The 19,998-nt window shown below is 34.7% G+C and overlaps 1 protein-coding gene and 3 long non-coding RNA genes across 8 annotated transcripts; 3 read left to right on the plus strand and 1 right to left on the minus strand.

Annotated features, from left to right (window-relative positions):
- Nucleotides 1–508: 508 nt before the first annotated feature.
- On the minus strand, nt 509–7,223 carry LOC125583754. The gene is made up of 2 exons (XR_007320834.1): nt 5,447–7,223; nt 509–911 (listed from the first exon to the last, which is right to left on the minus strand). It is a non-coding gene; the product is annotated as an uncharacterized LOC125583754 (long non-coding RNA).
- Nucleotides 7,224–10,673: 3,450 nt separating this feature from the next.
- Nucleotides 10,674–11,843, plus strand: LOC125583755. Its single transcript, XR_007320835.1, has 3 exons — nt 10,674–11,193; nt 11,407–11,528; nt 11,664–11,843. It is a non-coding gene; the product is annotated as an uncharacterized LOC125583755 (long non-coding RNA).
- A 2,859-nt stretch (nt 11,844–14,702) lies between these two features.
- LOC106435704 lies at nt 14,703–16,675 on the plus strand. Of its 5 annotated transcripts, none has more exons than XR_001287019.3 (4): nt 14,703–15,266; nt 15,372–15,469; nt 15,685–15,887; nt 15,977–16,675. It is a non-coding gene; the product is annotated as an uncharacterized LOC106435704 (long non-coding RNA). The 5 variants fall into 5 exon arrangements; XR_001287020.3 differs by having other exon boundaries at nt 15,405–15,469; XR_007320836.1 differs by having other exon boundaries at nt 14,703–15,469.
- A 1,193-nt stretch (nt 16,676–17,868) lies between these two features.
- On the plus strand, nt 17,869–19,431 carry LOC106435713. Its single transcript, XM_048749722.1, has 4 exons — nt 17,869–17,888; nt 18,070–18,339; nt 18,424–18,458; nt 18,542–19,431. The coding sequence occupies exons 1-4, from the start codon at nt 17,869–17,871 to the stop codon at nt 18,676–18,678; spliced, it is 462 nt and encodes a 153-aa protein (XP_048605679.1). The 3' UTR covers nt 18,679–19,431.
- The last annotated feature ends 567 nt before the right edge of the window (nt 19,432–19,998 follow it).

Here is a 19,998-nt window from a genome sequence, read left to right on the forward strand (position 1 = left end):
CAGTGGCTGGTTTTCCTATACAAAGCAATGGTGTTTTAAGCTTTGAGGAATGTTTAACTGATTTACAGAAATGAATTAGTCTGAGAACAAAATTCACATCGTACAAAGTAGAGACATCTTCATCGATGAACATGCGTAGTGGGCCACAAACTTGGATGACATAGCCACAAACTCTCTGTTGTTTCCGTTTAAGTTCCCTTTGATGTTTAAACATCATTGTATAAAGAGCTTCTGAGTTCTCCCAAAGCTCATCCTATAATTCAGAAAACATAAAAAGCATACAAAAACAGATCAATATGCAATTAATTTCCTTCAAGAAAATTTCGTTAACATGTGATAACATAGAATATAAACAATCCCTTGATGATCTTTAATCAATAATCCGATCAATCCCACTTTACTTAACAGTTGATTAACCAAAGACAGTGTGGGGGAGGGTAAAGCATCTTTTGTTTATAAAGAGGAATCTTTGAATCTCTGGGAAATTTGTAAAAGTGTACAAGGTAGATAAGAAATGGAGGAAGAGGATGAGTTATTCACCCTCTTACGCAGCATCACTATTTTTCCTTTGAGAATTTTACTTGCATTTTTCCAAACAAAGAATCAACCGAACCCATCATAACAAACACAAACAAGAGGATGAGGTTCGTCCATATGGTGACATGGAGGACTGGGAGCCATTGGATACATATGCTGATGAGGAGGATGATAATGATCTTGTGGAGCAGAGTATATCGCAGTTTCTGGCGGTCCATTGTTCTGCGGAGGAGCACCACCACTAACTCCCCTCCTCCTTCAATCACCACTATCGTGGTCTATGAGCTTCTTCTTTTTTCTTTTTTCTTCTTCGCAGCTCCATCTCCTGGCGGACGTTAAGGTAGACCTTTGACAAACGTGGCAAATTGCTTCACCTGATCACATCCTCCAATTTATAATAAAAAATAATATTTTAAAATTTAGATGTAAAGGTTATTTGTTTTAAGAACATAGAAATATTTATACTAATAAAAATACAATTATTTGTTTATAATAATGTTATATAGTCAATTGTTTATATATAATAACTAAACTATATATAATAGATTCAATGTAAAAGTTTATTATGAAGATTATACAATCACTTCCATCGCAATAATAGTTATTTGGATAACATGGTTTACTTGGTGTTTATATAATAACATATACACAAATTCAAACAAACATATATATTTTTAAATAACAATGAATTGTATTAGGTTTCTAAGTTTCTTACCAAATTTAACGTAATTTTTATAATAAATAGACTATTAATTTTTGTATCGTTTAAATCAATACTTACCAGAAACTGTATATAAAAAGTATTACTAAAATTCAATAAACAAGCATATAATTTTTTTTATGTATTTCGTATTGAACTCAATCGGCCGTACAACTTTAAGAAATTACATTTTATTTACTACTCTCTTTTTTCTTAGAGGACGCTTTATGATTATGCATGCATGTAAAAACACTTATATTTATTGTTTTGCTTAATGAACACTTATTAATTATTTGCTTAACCACACTTAAACTAATGAACGTCATGTATTTAAAATAAAGGAAGTATCAATCAAAGTAAAATAAACCTTGAAAACAAAGTTTAAAATATATTTTGTGAAATAATTAAATAGTGAAATAAATATATAATTTGCAACGCAATCTGCTATTACGACAAACAAATAAATTTTCATATGATATACGGATTGTGTTTAAGTTGATTTTGGTTTGCACAAATTAGTAGTGGGGAAGAGTGACATTAATTTTAAAAATAAGTTGTGCTTAAGGGCAGCTCAATCCTTACTCCATTTTTTCTTCTAAAATAGAGTAAAAGTGAATATGGTGTAAGAATGCTCCAACCCAACTCCATATCTCATTCCATAATGGACTCCATAAATGGAGTAATCTATTTTTTGTTTGTTCATCACTCCATTATAGAGTGAGAAATAGAGTAGGATTGGAGCATATTTACTCCATATTTATTTTTACTCCATTTTAAAGTAAAAAATGGAGTTTTACATTGGAGATACTCTAAGAGCTGAAATCTTTCGAAAGTTTCTGTAAATTGGGGAAGTTGCGGTGGATGAGTCTGACATGACTGCAAAGTTTCTCATGAATCAGTTGCTCAAATTTGATGACATCGTTGCAGAAAGATGAGCTCGAGTACAAAAAGTTTCAAATTTGATTGCAACAAGAACATAATTATTGCTTACATGCAAGAACAATAGTACGCAGTGAGTAACTTAAACGGAAATAGTAAAATTTGAGCGTATCTGATCCAAAAAAAGTGTATTTATTTTAGATATACATTGCATATCCAATACAATGAACCATAAAATTTTAAAAAAAGTTTAATGAGAAAGACTCATCAAATGGTAGTTAACACATCATAGCAACAAATTTGATGACCAAACAACATATGTATATATATATATATATATAAATAACTGAAATTTAAATTATACAATAGAGAAAATTATTATCATAACATTTAATGTCAAAAAATCAGAAAGGTTGAAAAGAAAGATTCATCAAGTGGTAATTGACACACCAGATGATATATAAAAAATATATTTCAGACCAAACATTTCAATATATAATGAAAAAGCTTAATCCAAACAATAAAACAATTATGGAGTATAAAAAACTTAATCAGATAAATATACATAAAAAACTAGACTAAATAAAATATTAAAGAAGAATAATTTACATTATTAAAGAAGAATAATTTACATTATTTAGGTATTCTTTAAACAAGAAAATCAACAACATAAAATTATTTACTCATAGCAATGAAAAACATAATGGCTAGAAAACCAAAAACAAATAAATATCATAGTAAAATATTGCCCGATATTTATCTTCAACATTTTTTTCATTTTTGTGTCTCTTTTTCATTTTGGTTATTGTCCGATATAAATATTGATTTTTGAGTTTATTCTCAACATCTAATGACCTAAAATAAACCTGTAATTATCCCATTATAGTAAATTTACAATCAGCCGCAAAACAATATGAAAACTAACGTTGTAAATTTAGAAACAGAAATACTTTTGAAGATATAGTACATTAATTGCATAATGCGACTTCTCCTAAAACAAATTACTAATTTACTATTTAGTAGAAACAAACTATATATGCCAATGAACAACGAAAAGAGAATACTCACAACTACAAAACACAATAATATAATCTATGTTTGCTAGAAATCCATATCGACCATCAAATGTAACATCTCCCAACAATATCATATGAAGCAGCTAAAAGAACATACACACACGATGTAAGAGTTTATCTAGAGATATTAGTGATTCCATGATTACAAATAATTTTGAACTCATTAGAGAATAAAACATACGAACCCGGCGCGTAGCGCCGGAATACCACTAGTACCATATAATCCAAGGTTCTAGTTAATTAATCTAGATCCTAGTATGATAAACAATCCTGATGTAGAATATGATGAATAACCCTATCAATCCTATGATTATCAATTTGATATTAAGCTCATGAAATCCCTAGATCTAACAGGGTGATTACTCAGACATGAAAGCAATAACACAAATTATAATCCGAATAAATAAAATGGGATGAATCAATAGGAGTCCAAGAAGACTTCGAACCAGTTCTTCTCTTCTCCCCAATCTAGAATAAATGTTAGCCGTCAACAATGGCTTATAATAATATAGATTAAAACATGTTCTGGGGTCTTTTGTAAATAAGGGAGACTTTGGGGCTAGACTGCAATTCTTGAATCTTCAATAAAACTCGTCTGGGACTTGGTCAGGAGGATCTTCGTACGACGCTCAGGTGGCGTCGTTCCACGCTCAGGTGGCGTCGTTCCACGCTCAGGTGGCGTCGTTCCACGCTCAGGTGGCGTCGTTCCACGCTCAGGTGGCGTCGGTCTAGGGTCCTCATATCTCCTAAATCTTCAACAGCTTCTGCTCGCGCGTCAGACAGACCACTCTTCAGTAAAACGACCGTAACATAAATCTGAAAATACTCTAAAATAGACTAGAAATACATAATAAAGACTATAAATATGACCTATAACATGGTCTAAAAATTGTAAATAATGAGACCTATCATTACACGAGATAGTTATCGTCTAAACATAACAAGCTATACAAAATCGTTTTTGGAATTACAAGTGATATGAAATGACTTTTGAAAACTAACAAAAACACCTCTCGCGTCTTTGATGCCAAAAAAAAAAAATTTCCTTGCGAATTCCTGGCGAAAAATCGGAAGAAGACTAACACTCTGCATCTCTTTGCAACAAACTTAAATGATGACTCCCTTGCATCCTTCTTTACAGTTCTCATCACCTCGCAATCAATCGCAACTATGGCATATTTCTTTGTTGCACATCTCAATTATATGCAAGTAGTTCTCTCTTTACGGCCATTTGGTCTAACACCTTTGATAACAAGCCTTCGCATCGAACATAAATGTAAAAATGAAACTGTAACACCCTTCTCCTCTTCTCTCTTTAGAACGGCGTGTTACTACCGATAAAATATCAAATTAAACCGAGTTATTTAAAACCAAATAAGATATCAAAATGTTTAATAAAACTAATCCAAAATAAATACATCTTTAAATCGAATTATAAAATATGTCAAATAAATCGAATGAAAACCAAAATAAAATGCCATGATCCCTAAGACATTAAACCGTCCAGATATCCGACTACTGATCATGATCACCTGCAAGGGGAAGAAAGAGGAGTGAGTAACATGGGAGTTACTCAGGAGTCACTCAGTGAAGTATGAGATGCTAGACACACAAACCACTAACTAAGAAAATAGAACTCCAGCTATGGAAATTTAGCTCTAACATGAACAAAGACGATGCATAACACATCACACAAAACAAACAATGCGCTGATGTTACATAGCTAGTCCACACACCCCCACATTCTTCTCATACGGATATACGATAATATAATATGCATCACTAGTCAAGACATCTATGGACCCCTGCACTCCACCACTATGCGTTGATATGCAAATGTCTATGCACCCCGCACCACACAATATACGTTACTAGCTCAAACGTCTCTGGGCCCCCATACTCATCCAATATGCGTCGCTAGATCAGATGTCTATGTTCCCCCGCACTCTATACGTCGCTAGTTCAGATTTCTCTGGGCCCCCGTACTCATATGCGTCGCTAGCCCAGATCTCTGGCCTCCGCACTCATCACATAGTCACTACTATATATATATATATACATCATCACTTAATATCAAATAATCCAAACAACAGTTGAATCCACTAGACCCTTAGTTCTAGGTTAACATTGAATAAACTAACTAACTAACAAGACTCAGACAGATTTGATTCAAAGAAACGGGTTATGCTTCGAAATCTAAACTACCATAGAAAGAGTTCTACACTAGTACGGGATTTAACGGAATATCCCTCACCTTAGCCAATAACGGAAACCAGAAACGGATTAGAAGACAAACGAAATGATTTGATCACCAAGAAAGCTAAGGTTTCACCATGAATCTTGATCTCGTCAATGACACACCAGATCGGAAAAGAATAGAGGCAAAACAATGAGACATGATTAAAATATTATTAATCTAGGGTTTAAGAAACTTGCAACACAAGAAATTAATATAATCTCTTTTAACCTTCACGGCTTGGAATCATAGTGGCGGATCTCAGCCCCAAAAGTGCATAGCCCTCTCCGGTGACTCACAGTTGAGGATCACGGCTGGTCAGATTGAAACGGTGGCTCCGGTCGTGGTGGTTGGTGGTGTCAAACGCAGCAGCACACATAATCACATGCAACTCCGATAAGAACAAGCGAGAAACAAGGAGATAAGAAGAGGAGAAGAAGATGGTGCGCGATGGTTTACTGCTCTCTCGCACAATTTAATAAAGATGGTGGCTGAAATTTGGTGAAGAAGAAGAAAGTCATAATATATATATTACACGATTAGGTTAGGGAAATATTGAATATGATTAATAATAATCAAAACTGAATGAAATTAAACTAATTGGTTCAGGAACGGTTTGCAAATAAGAAATATATATATTAGTATAAAGAAATGGTCTTTCACTCTTCTTTGCGCCACATGTGATTCCACGTATGAAAGTCGTTGCACGAGGAAACGACATGTGTCCCCCATCAAAATACAGCATTTCATTAACTTAAGTCTACAATCGATGTGGGCTTCACGGTTTAAATTATTGGGTTTTGATATTTTTTATTTGGGCTGTTAAAAATAATAATATCATAGCCCGCATTCATGTCTTTAAGAAAGTCGATCTAGATTTCATCGTGTTCTTCAAGCTCTGATTACATAAATGACAATGGAGTTTCGGGAGGGTTGTGAGGGACGAATCTACATGACAAATCTCTGGATCACGCCACCTTCACGTCACCTTCGTGTCTTTTCGTATGAGTTTCTTCGCCTTGGAACCGTAAACCGTTATAAACTCCTTTGACGCACTCCAAGCACAATTCCTCATTCAATGCATTTTTTTCTCTTTGAGGCGGTAAAAAGGTTCATCCGCGATCATCATCCTCACAAATCCTAATAACCCCTTCAAAGTTATCTGGTTTTTAGATCCAATATTGATGTTTGTGTAGAAAGTTGTTTTGGAGCTATCAATGCAAGGTCGTTGTAACATCCCCAATCCTGAGTAATATTGTCGGGACGGACCATGGTTCGAGGAACACGTATTGTCGATCAGTCCGATCAAAGACAAGCGTTCTATGGTCCGAATAAAAGCGTTAAGTATAGCAAAACTTAACCAAACAAGAGTGGGAGAGAAAGGAGTCAGCTAGGAGTAAGACGGTAGCTGGACGAAGTGAACGAGTAGCTCGACCAGCTCAACGAAGCTAGGTTCAGTTCACTCCAGCTCGGCCAGTACTAAGTCAGCTCCACTAGCTGGACTACTAGCTCACTCAGCTGGGTCAGCTGGGAGCCAGCTCATCTCAGCTGGACAGACTGTTCGGGTTTCGGGCCGATGGTCCGGGTCTGGGTCAGTGGTGGGGCGTTTGGTCCGGCCATGTGGCCATGGGCTGTTGGGTCCTTGGACAAGGCCATGGGCTAAGTCCAGATGGCTTGGGTAATGGTTTGGGCTTATATCTGACCCAAACCAAGTCAGTTTGGGCAATTGGATGCAAGTGGCCGAGAGGTGCAACCCTTGGCCGATTGATGCCCATTTTGTTACAAGTCATGCCTGTTCGTGGGGCAAGACTTACCCCCTTGTTTTCTATAAATATGGGGATATCCCTGTCGATTGCATTATTCAGTTCCAGAGTAAAAATACTCAGAGAAATCGTAGAGAGAGAGAAAGAGAGAGAGAGAGAGAGAGAGAGAGAGAATCCGGCCAAGAGCAAGGCCGCTTGTGGTGATGAGTTTTCCGGCGACTTTGATCGTTTGGGAAAGCAACTCCGATCAACCGGAAGAGCAAGACAAGGAGAAGGAGCCGTGGTGGCTCTGTCAGTGAGAGGCTGTGTGGTGTGTGGTTAGACGATGCTAGGGAGGAACTGGTTATTGTCTATGAAACTGTTAAGAAATTGTGTATTGGATCTCATGTTTCTAAGTAATAAAAAGTAAACATATTTTTATTCCGCTGTGCTATCTGGTCGATTGTTATGAACCTCATATTCAAACATGACTTAGTAAATAAAAGACTTGAAAATAAATCAAACAAGCAAAGAAATTAATAAGTAAGCATGCGGGTCCAGTCGGGTCGAGAGGCCATGATTCGGGTCTTACAGTCGTGCTATGATCAGTCGTGCTAGGATAGGAACTACAAAGACTCTGGCTTTTGGGATTTTCGTCATTCACATAAACAACAAATTCAATTTTAAGGTTTGTTAATTCTGTGATTGTATTTGTGTATTTGAGGACTAAAAGATTTACACTTTATTTTGTTCTTATGTAGATTTGATGTGTGAAAGGCGTGTGAATAATCCTCTTTTTTTTTGGTTTTGGCTCCGACAAGAGTCGCAAGTCACTAGATCATCAAAGCTTCTATTTCAGGCAGAAGGACTCCAAGAATCTGAGCACAAAAGCTTCTATTTCAACCTAATCTAAGTATGTAATATAATGGTATGTGGGTAACATTTTTGGAGCCTTTGGTGTCTTTCTAGGTCTCAAACTGATGAGATAATGGTAGATGTTGCAAGAAAATGGGTATTTTTTCACTTTTTCAGAATGGTATTTGCAACCTGTAAGGCCCCTTGCAAAGCATGTCCCTGTGGCATTACAAGACAGTGAAAGTAACTCCCAATACAAGTTTCTCAAGTTCCTCAAACGCCAACTAAGGTTAAACGTAATCGGTTGTTGTACAGCAATGATTCAAGTTCTTCTCAAACCAATGTATTCACATTAAAAACAATCTACTGTAAATAATGACCACCATCTGGAGTAGAGTTCAGCGCATTCATCTCTTTTTGGATATGACCATTGCAGCTCTTGGCAACAAAACCATGACTTGAACCCCTCTAACCATCGACTGTTCTATAAAGAACACTCACATTAACATATCAGTAATTTTGTCTCTGGTGGGATCACTGGGACAATATTCACTCACCAGATCTAATGTTCCTAGAATCTGTGAAACAAAGCAACCCATCCTTCACTCCTCTTGAGCAGCATGCATCATGAACTAAGAAAATGTCTTTTTTTTTTGCAACATGAATTATCTACTTTTTTTTTTGAACACTTTTTTTTTTTGAACACTTTATGAATTATCTACTTAATTAACTTCATTCGGTAGCAAATCTCTCACGTTTACCATGTAGATGCTTTATGTTTTGAACCAGGTTTTGTCCAAGGTTGATACCTCACAAGAATAGTAAAAAAAATATGAGAGGGAACCATAAGAAGAGATAAACTAAAGACAGAAATTAGGTTCACCTCTAGGGTGAACCTTTAAATTCACCCCTAGGTTGAACCTTTAAATTCACCACATCCTTTATGACCAATCAAAATGACACATAGATTATTAATTAAAAAATATTAAATCAAACAAAAATTAGCTACAAAAACTAAAAACGCTAATTTTAACGACACTAACGTTTCCAGCTAAACTCTAAACCCTAAATCTTAAATTCTAAACCCTATACCCTAAATTCTAAACCCAAATCCAAACCCTTAAACTCAAACCCTATACCCTAAAACCTAATCCTAGACCCTAAACCCAAATTATATACCCTAAACCCAAAAACTAGACTATAAACCCTAAACCCAAGTCCTACACCCTAAACCCAAACCATAAACTTTAAACTCTAATCCTAGACCCTAAACCCTAATCGTAGACCATAAACCCAAATTATATACCTTAAACCCAAAAAATAGACTATAAACCTAAATCCTATACCCTAAACCCAAGTCTTAGACTCTAAACCAAAACCGTAAACCTTAACCCAAACCCTATAGCATCTAAGTTTGGGGTTTGAGTGTAGGGTTTACCATTTGGGTTTTAGGTCTAGGATTTGGGTTTAGGGTATAGGTTTTGGGTTTAGGATTTACGGTTTGGGATTAGGATTTACCGTTTGGACTTATAGTTAATGTTTTGGGTTTAGGATATATAATTTGGATTTAAGGTTTATGGTTTGGGTTTAGGGTCTAAAACTTGGGTTTAGGGTGTAGAGTTTAGGTTTATAGTCTAGTTTTTGGGTTCATGGTATATAATTTGAGTTTAGGGTCTAGGATTAGGGTTTAGGGTATAGGGTTTGGATTTAGGGGTTTGGATTTGGGTTTAGAATTTTGGGTATAGAGTTTAGAATTTAAGATTTAGGGTTTAGCTGGAAGCGTTAACGTCGTTAAAATTAGCGTTTTTATTTTTTGTAGCTATTTTTTATTTAATTTAATATTTTTTAATTAATAATCTATGTATCACTTTGATTGGTCATAAAGTGTGGGGTTAATTTAAAGGTTCACCCTAGGGGGTGAACCTAAGTTCTGTCCATAAACTATACCACACTAAGCAACACCAGACACTAACGTTTTTTTTTTTTCATTTCTTTTCACAAAAAAGAAAGAAAAACTTAAAAATCAAAATAATGTATGAAATTTAACAAAAAAATAAAAATAAAGTTATCATAATGTTGGACCAAAAATATATTATAATTTCACCTAAACCACTAAATAGATGCATTAATCCTTAATATTGTAAACAAGAATATAAGAAAAAACATTTTGTTAGAAAATATATAAATTTTCATTTTTAATTTAATAGTCTGATTCGTATTTTCAGAAACATAATATTTGTAAAACTAAATAAAATTTTATGTTAAATGTTAAATAAATTATGAATATCTATTGTGAATACCTTGATTATCTTTTACACTGAGTTTTAATCTAGAACTAGATTTTGATCCGCGCCCCCGCGCGGATGCTGGATTTAAATTTTGTTCAATATAATTTATAAACCATTTATTTTATAAAATGTCCATTTATATTTTTATGTTTTGTAAATTCCATTTAGAGTAATATATATGATTTATAATGTAAAAATGTTATATTAAGAGCTTTTTCAATCTCTACATAATATTATATCTATAATTCTATAACTTGATGCAGTTTGATATAAGTGTAAGATTCATATATTAACTTACTGGGTTTTTTTTGTTTATTTATTTAAAAAACGTTTATTTTTTTTTTGTTGTAGTTGATCATGAATTATTATTAGTTTTATGATATTTTATTTTCTTGAAAATTGTATTGTAGCAGATTAGAATCTATATTATCTATTATATATTATAGTTTCTGTTTTTATTTTCACCACAAAGAAACAACAACCATAAATCTACTTTATTTTATTTCAATAATTAATATGTCAATTATTTTTAAATAATGGCTTAAACTAAATAATAAAGTGAATTGGGTCATAAAATTGGGCTAGAGTATATAAAAAATTAGTCTATCAATTATTTAAAGAATTGAGCTGGTCCAACTAATCCAACTAATTACTCCGGGAAAAAAACGTATATGCTAAAAGCTCAACTACTTTTTTGCTTTCTCCTAAACTTCTCTGTCGCTCCTTCACTGTCTCTCTCTTTGACACATGCAAACTGATGTTGCCTCTCTCTTTGATCTGATCTCCGTCTCGATTATGACTCAAAAAACTGATCAAATACAAAATCGGAGGAATCCTAATCCATAATCATCAGATTGTTCATCGATTTATTCAAAAAAAGGTTAGACTGTTTATATTCTTTTTATTTAATTGACATTGTGAACGATTAGGTGTTTTTAATCATAAAAATTGTTCAAATCTTTTTTAAATCTGGCATCTCTAATAGTAGATTGGCCATCTCCGTTAAAATCTTTGAAGATTAGCATGTAATAGATAAAGTCAGTGTTAATTTGGAATCTTTGTGTACATCGAAACTCAATTATATGATGACCAGATATTGGAATCATTGCAAGGTACCGTAAAGAAGAAAAAGGAGATGATTTGATTAAACGCTTTCTATCGAATTATGACAGAAGCAAAGTTGGGTTTCTATTTCTCTTAAACGATTTCTGTTTGGTAGGTTCTTTTTTTTGTAGTTTCTATTTTGAATATTCATTGGTTGTTCTGTCACTTCTATAACTCACAAAATAAAAAGGCAACTTTGATTATTTATAGTTGATAATGTTTTTGTTTTTTTTACTTGTGTTCCAGAGATGATCCTAACGAAGCATTATTCTCTATTCATAATTTTACTAAGAGCATAAGCAGCGGGTGATAGTTCAGGTTTACATCTCTTAAAACTCTTTCTTTGTTCTTTTGAAATTATTATGTGTTTACTAAAAGCATGTCTTATCCTTTACACGGTTGATATGAGACACATAGTGAAGGAAAACAAAGAATGAAACAAACGAATGAAAATCATAAACAACTTGTCTTGCATATCAGGTAGTGTATCTTCACTTTCGTTTAGTAATTATTTGTGAAAAAACTGTCATGTTTGACTACAAAAGATTCAATGATCAATCTATTTTTTCTATGTTTTTGTATGCTTTCAGGTGATGAAGGTGTCATTGATAAGAATTGGTCATGTTGGAGAAGAAAGATCAGTAACCGTTGGATCACAAATATCAAATAGAATTGCCAACCTTGCGAACAAACCAAGGTTAGTATAATTTAAAAATGAGTAGTTCATACATTAATCAAGAAATAGAATCGTTTAGGATTGTGGTAGATGTACGGGTGACTGCTGATGGCATGTACTTCTTATTTGCCTTACGCTTGTTTGTTTCATTTCTTGATTGACTTGAATGGTTGTGTTTGATGTAGTATTTCTGAAATATTTTAATTTATATCAATGCATAATTTTGATTGTTGATAAGTAATCCATAACAATAAAATAACATCGGTCTTATTAATAACAACAGTGTTCAAGAATTCTGAAAGTAAACTCCTCTTTCTTCACGAACTGAAATCTGCAATACAAAAAAAAAAAACTTAGTCTGGTCTTATAAATTACTTTAATACATTAACTGTGAAACAATTTTCCTAGGTCATTAAGATAATATTTTCAAACGACATACCTTATCAAAAAACATCATCCAAGATTGTTGAAAATTTCTTTGAAAACTACATTCATGGTTTTCCTCTGAGGCTTTCCATCTTTACCAAGAGCCAAAATTTTCAATCATTTCTTTGAGGTCACTCTAGATATTGCCACATATAGCTGTCCATGGGAAAACACAGGCTTTGGTAAAAACAGACCCACCTCCGATAGAGATTGTCCTTGGCTTTTGTTTATTGTAATAGCAAAAGCCACTGCCAAAGGTAGTTGCCTTCTGCGCATTTTAAAAGGCAATCGGGTGTCTGATGGTGTTATTGATAGTCTCGGAATATCTACTATCTGTCCAACCTTTTCCCCAGTTATGATTCTGGCTTGAACCATCATTAACCCTGCTGTAGGATTAATATTCCTTAAAACCATTACGGGACAACCAACCTTCAGTCTGAGACTATGATTTGGTAAACCTGAAACTTTTATGGTGTTTAGAAAATCAGGACCAAGAGCTTCGTCGTTAACTGAATTTGTATCAGAAGGATCAATACTATCTGCGCTGATATAAATCTTTTCTTCTCCTGAAACGCACCAAAAAAATTAGAAAATATTTATATGTGATATACGTGAACATAGTTATGAAAGAACTTTGTCTATACTTACCATCGAGCATATCTAACATGTAATCGTTGATAATGTTCACATCTTCATTAGTAGGACACAAAATAGCTCTTTCTTTGAAGAATTTTGGCTCTTTGTTTTGTAAGATATTGTTTTGTTTATATTAAAAATAATATATTAAATAATAATATTTTCATAGAAGTTTTAGTGTATTTAAACATTTTTTTAAAAAAATTGTTTTAACTATTTGTATGAAATTTATCTTTTAAATAAGAGATACAATTTAATTTTACTTATAACAATGAATATATACATTAGCTATAATTATTATGATTATAAGAAATATTAGAAGCATAATATAATATATTATAATACATTTAATAACATATACATAAAATAAAAAACAAATACAGAAAATAAATGATAAAGATGACAAACTGAAATATACATCGACCCTAGTAATCATCTATCTTTATAGTAACAGGAGAGTTGTTACTCTCTCGTCGAACTGTCTACGTCATCATTTTCTTTATTTGTGTGAGACCCACAAACCTTAATAATTTATTCCCATCGGCAGGCAAACGCAAACGCAGAATGATCAAATTCTCGATTATTTGTTGGGTCCTTTAGTATTTACCTGCATAGCCCATTATAAAACCAGATTTAGAAATAAGACTAGATCGAAGCCTTATTAATTAACGATAGTGGGATACAAAGCCTACACCAAGAAATAATCGGCGTTTAGACTAGGAGTCGATTAGGTCAGATTTAATCTACCCTCCAACGCTACACCGTCACCGTATGAATTTCATACACGTTAAACTCTTTATCTTCCCTAGGCCTGAGCATTTTACACGGATCCGAAAGACCCGAATCGAAACCGACCCGAAAATGCAGGTTCGGGTCCGGGTCCGGGTCCATGCTAAGTACCTATTGGGTCTTTTTTTTTTGGACCCGCAGGTCTCGGTTCGGGTCCGGGTCCTACCCGAGACCCGTTTGGGTACCCGAAGTACTACAAATAATTGTATATACTAGGTATATTTAGGTGATTGGGTATATTTTTGGTATTTTGGATTTTTTTAAAGTTTCGGGTTTGGATTTTCGGGTATAATTGTAGGTTTTTGGTGAAATTTTAGATTTTTAAAAAATATAATTTGGGTATTCAAGTAAAATTCGGGTATGTTTTGGGTTTTCGGATCTGATTTTGGATAAATTTTTGGGTATTTTTGCGATTCTTCAGGTATTTTTAGAGTTTTCGGATCCAGTTTGGGTATTTCGGATCTATTTCGGGTCCTAAATACCCGAACCGACCCGGATCCGAAATATACCCAAAAATTTTGGGTATTTTGCGGGTATTGAAATTATAGACCCGAACCGACCCGGACCCGACAAGACTCGACCCGGAACCGATCCGAAAAATTATAGGTACCTATATGGGTCTAAATTGCTAGGACCCGAAAAACCCGGACCCGAGAATATCCGATCCGAATCCGACCCGGACCCGACAATACCCGACCTAAATCCGACCCCAAAACCCGGATGCCCAGGCCTAATCTTCCCAGTCTCCCCGTCTAGCTTTCTTTACTATCAACAACTGAAGCGTTTGCTAACAAGAAAAAAAACACTATCCCTATAAATAGGTGAGGGTTGAGCCTCGAATCCAACATCTCATACATGCTATCTGAGTTTCTCTTCCGACGAATCCTAAATCACTCCTTTGAAACTTGCTGCTTCATATGCAATTTCCGGACAGCCTACTGCTCACCACGCTACCATTGATGATCTCACCTTCTCTCAGGTTATTGCTGGCCTGCATCAACTAGCAACACCTTGTGAGTGAATTCATCGTTAGAGATCTCCGGTAATCTTCATACCCTTTAACACAACAGCAGCAGGTGGGGTAGCAGAGGAGATCCGGTGGCTGAACAATGTCCCGGTGCTCGCGATCCCACCGGAATTGCAGACCTGAGAGTTGTTGGAGATGGAGAAGATAAGTGTCGCTAACCTCTTGCTTCATAACGCCATAGCTCTCTAGGATTTTTGTTTCGTACTCTTCTCGCCCTCTTGGGATTATGAATTAATGCGATTGCAAGGAATAGATGCGTCTGCGGAAATCTTTAACGAATTGGCCCCATGAAGAGGTGTGATATTACAATTCGTGCATTTTATTTGCTATATCGTTGTTAATATTTTTGGGTTTGAGTTGTATCATACTTCAATCATGCCTATTTGATTTTGAATGTAAGTGGTTTTAAATGTTACCCACCGTGGGAGGCCAGGAATCTCCGCTGTGGTGGAGAGCTCATGGGAGTGGATAAGCTCCTTCTCGGTTCTAACTTCTCAGGTATCTTAATTAGCTCTTTCACAACCCAAAAAATTGTGAAAGTTCAATTGTAATTCAACTTTAGATATTCTTTTTTTCTAAAGTTTTCAGTTCAATTGTGGTGTAAGAGATATGTTTAAATGTTCTCTCGGAGTATATATATATATATATATAATCGTATACAAAATGTTTATGTTCTGAAACAGATAATCAAATATGTATTGGTTTTGGTGTAGGGAGCTGGTGGACCAGAGGAGGAAGATAATTGATGGCCGCCATGCCTGAAACCTCTGCTTAAAGAGCAGTTCTTTGTTCACTGCAAGTTTCATGTAGACTCTCACAAGGGTGATTGCAATATGTATTACTTAGACTGTACCAACGGTGAGCTTTGCTCTCTTTGTCTTGCCCATCACAAAGCTCACCTCACCATCCAATCCAAGTGCGTTCTTGCTATAATCTTAATTAGATTTTTTGGTTGGTTGTGCTCTGTGGTTTAGGTTTTGAATATGTATTGATTGGTTTTGGTAGATAGGTCGATCTTTAGGTCTATATATCAATAGCCTGGCACAATGCTTGGATCCATAGCTATTCCATATCCCATCAAAAGTTCTGATTTTGTTTCTTACCCTCTATCTAATAATCTAAAACTTTTTAATACTATCTGATTTGATCAATGGATTCTACTTGCAACTTCTTTCTCATAGGTGTATAATACTCCAGTCATGCCTATTTGATTTTTAATGTAGGTAGTTTTTAATGTTACCCAGCTCCCTATTATTTTCAATTTCTATATTTTTTTCTCAAAATTGGCCATTGTTTTAAGATTATGCAAGTAAATTTTGGATTAAACTGAACCTTATACAAGTTCTTGGTTGTTTATGTGATCTATGGAGCATTGTGTGTTGCAGAGAGAGAGAGAGTTCCTGCTCAGAAAGGTGGAACTGCAGGAACAAAAAGCAATGAGGTTGAGAAAAGAGCAGCAGCTGATGTGGCTTCAGCCTTGGAATCTTACGAAGCAGACAATGGAGAAGGCTACAATGATCATTACCTCGTGAAGATCACAATCATGAGCGGTTGTAAATGCATCGATGTCCAATCTAAAACAGTCAAATAAAAGCGTAGGGTCTTGAAAGGAACATGAAAATGTAGCTTACTTATTGTTCTTATGTACTTTTTGTTTTCAAGGCACCATTGCTCAGCAGAAGAAAATGATCGTTAACAGAACTATAAGACTGATAAGAATTATAAGACTCTCTACTTAACTACACGTTTCACATGCATTTTAATATTCATATTTACTAGGAAGAATATATAAAATCTGACGCACACAAACCATACTATGGGATATACGTTAAAGCAAATTGATGTGAATTACAACGACTTTAATATAATATGAACGTATATTGTAAGTTTGTAACTTTCTTATAGGTTCAATCTAGACGGACAACAAACAATACAACAAGGTAGTCGAGGCCGAGGGAACTACAACCACTAGTTAATATTTTTTTTTGTCTTGTTTTCTAGGATTCAAATGTGAATCTTTATCTAGGGTCTCTTTAAACCATTTTATTTGTTGCAAACTTTATCAAACTTATAAATGAAAACTCATACATGTATTTTCTTGCAGTTTAATTTGAAAGCCCTTTTTCAGAAAAAAAAAACAATACAACAAACAATACAACTGTTGAGCCTTGAAAAACAAGCAACAGCTTTGATTACATATTATCTTTATTACCCATTGATTTTCTATAAACAGAAACAAACAATGTCACCATTCAATACAACAGAGATTTAATGTGATTCAATTAACTAGACACAGTCAAATGAGTAGCAATGCAAAATATACTGGGATAAAACTAAGACAACCATTATACAAAGTTAAACAAGGTGCAAATGCAAAGAACGAGAGAAGTACATTTTGTAGAGGATCTGAACCTACAGATATCACACTGTCTAACGTAAACACACAAAAAAATACAATAAAAAATATAAATCAAATAATGAAAAACTATTAAACTCATTAATATAACAAAACCCCAAAAATTTATTAAAATTATTGTACAAAACAAATAAACTCCGCGTTTGCGTGGGGTCATGAACTCTAGTCTATAATATAATAGTTGAGTTTTTGTTTTTTTTCTAAAGCTGTACACGTATGCAGTTTTGTGGGATCCGCATTTAATTAAGACTTCCTTTTTTATTTTTCGTCATCTTTCAAATTTTCCTCCTCAAAAATAATGAAAAATAATTTTGCTTTGTTATTTTTCTACAAAAGAATAATGATAAGAAATAGAAAAAAAAATAATTTCTCATAAATGGTATATTTTTATGGAACTTTAAGAAATTGAACGTTCCTTCTCGTTCTGTGGTCACCAATCACACCAAAATTTCTCTTCCATCTTCTTCAATTAATTTCTCATATGACTGCCTTTTTCAAAACGTTAGCATCCTCTCGACTTCCCTTCTCATTCTATATAAGAGGGATGTCAACATAAACCAATAAACTCAAGTTTTTTTTTATATTGTTTCGCCCCAAAAACGGGCATCAGAATATTACAATCTCAGTGTACCGGAAAACGGTAAACCTAGGTTACAGGTGAAGCTTAAAAACAACAACATAGAGGGTGCAATCATGGATGGAAAGACAAACTTCCCAATCCGGCTGGACAACGGTGGCCATCAGATCTTCGGGTCTTCACCAACCTAGGTTGTCCAATCCCAGGCGTAGATCCGTCGCCGTCGACCATAGAAAATGAAACCACCACCAGAGGGGTCCCGCGGCCACAAACACTGACTCCGAGAAGACATACACTAAACCTTAGCCGCTGCGACTGCAAAAGACGTTCTTTGCTTCACATTTCCCATAAACTCAAGTTATCTCTCAAGAGGAGGTTAGTTCTGAAACTTAATTATGGTTTTAAAAAGTGTTTATAACTGTATAACTCTGATTGATTTTCGTTTTTGTTGTTGTACAGAGGGAGATTATTTTCCTACCATCAAATCTGGAATGGTTAAGTTCTTATGAATGCTTTCACTTTGCACTTTATTCATGTATCAATCGGCATGTTGAATAAAAAAAATTGTTAATTGCAGTGCCAGAGTTTTCTACAGTGGATGACGACATCTCGAAGATCCACCACCAATGTATGTATATGAGCGAGATGTCTGATGGGATTGATGGACTTCTTTCGTTTCAGATGGATAAGTTTACATACATGTTTGTGATTTGACTGGAGTAAGGTTCGGAGACGGGAGATGAATTTTATTCCTACCATTCAAAAAACAACCAGCTAACCCCATATTTACGTTCATGCAAACCAATCTTTCCCATGGAAATTGGAACATATATTATTCTAGCGTTGCTTGGTGATTTTAATTGCATAAGCTCTAGTTTAGATTGAAAATCTACCCATTCACCAAATCTTTTTTATAGTTTGAATAGTTCTTCAAATTAGTTGGTGCTTTCCATTGTTGCTTCACAATCTCTGATCAAGAGTATCTTAAACTCACATTGCTTTTTGCCACAAAAGCTCATCAAGATCTCTGTTATGTATGTTTCAGATCATGGGTTTACTGGAAGTAGTTGCCTACAGCAACAGCAACATCCCGAATGGAGGGTTCGTCTTTGTTATCATGTGTACCTGAGAAATCAGAAAAGAAACAGGTTAGTGAAGAAGCTTCAAGAAGCACAAAAGATTCTGAATATGAGCAAGTGGATGAAGTTGATGAGGTTTATGTTGCAAGCAACAAGAATTGTCCGATCTCTGCAATTGTTGCATTCTACCTGTGAGCTGGCAACACCGAGTGGTATACAGAAGATGATACATTGTACATGTTTCATGGCAGGTGCTTTAATTCTCTGTGTTCTACAGCTCACTAACTTCCACTATTGAGGATAGCAATTCTGGAACCAAACGGAAACAGAACATGAGGAACAAAACATTATGCAAAGACTAAATTTGGCAAGAATATAGCCAATGTATCAGCAAGACTGAGTTACAACTGGATCATACTGAAGGTACAACAACTATATCAGATGTACACCCCGATGATCATTCCCTTGGGGTCTTTCATGTGTCCTCCTTTTCTCTGGAAACTCAGGTTCCTACCTCTTATTGAGGCTTTCTTTGTTTTATATGTGTGAAAATTCAAACTCCTTCAATATTACAAAAGGATCATGTGAATGTTGGAAATTCATATCTATTTATAACAATTTATAAATTAAGCTATGAATTCAGTTGCCTAGAATCTCATGTAAATACTGAAATAAATCTAGATCTTACGGTTTTGAATATACCTGATTACTTGCAGCGGAAAGATGAACAAACCAAGTCAAGATTGCATGCACTCCAAACGTCGTGCCTCTACCGGTATCCACACGCACACAAACTGGATCGAGACGGGATGCTAGTGCCGTTAAGATCAAATCTTAGACAAACCTTTTGTCTCTTAGTTTTAGGGTTTTAGTACGGTGGCTTGAGTATAATAATAATCGATCTCTACACAGCATATATGTCATCCATACACACGACACATACCAACCCTAATAA

Source organism: Brassica napus, chromosome C3 (assembly GCF_020379485.1).
Source record: "Brassica napus cultivar Da-Ae chromosome C3, Da-Ae, whole genome shotgun sequence".
Taxonomy (NCBI): Eukaryota; Viridiplantae; Streptophyta; class Magnoliopsida; order Brassicales; family Brassicaceae; genus Brassica; species Brassica napus.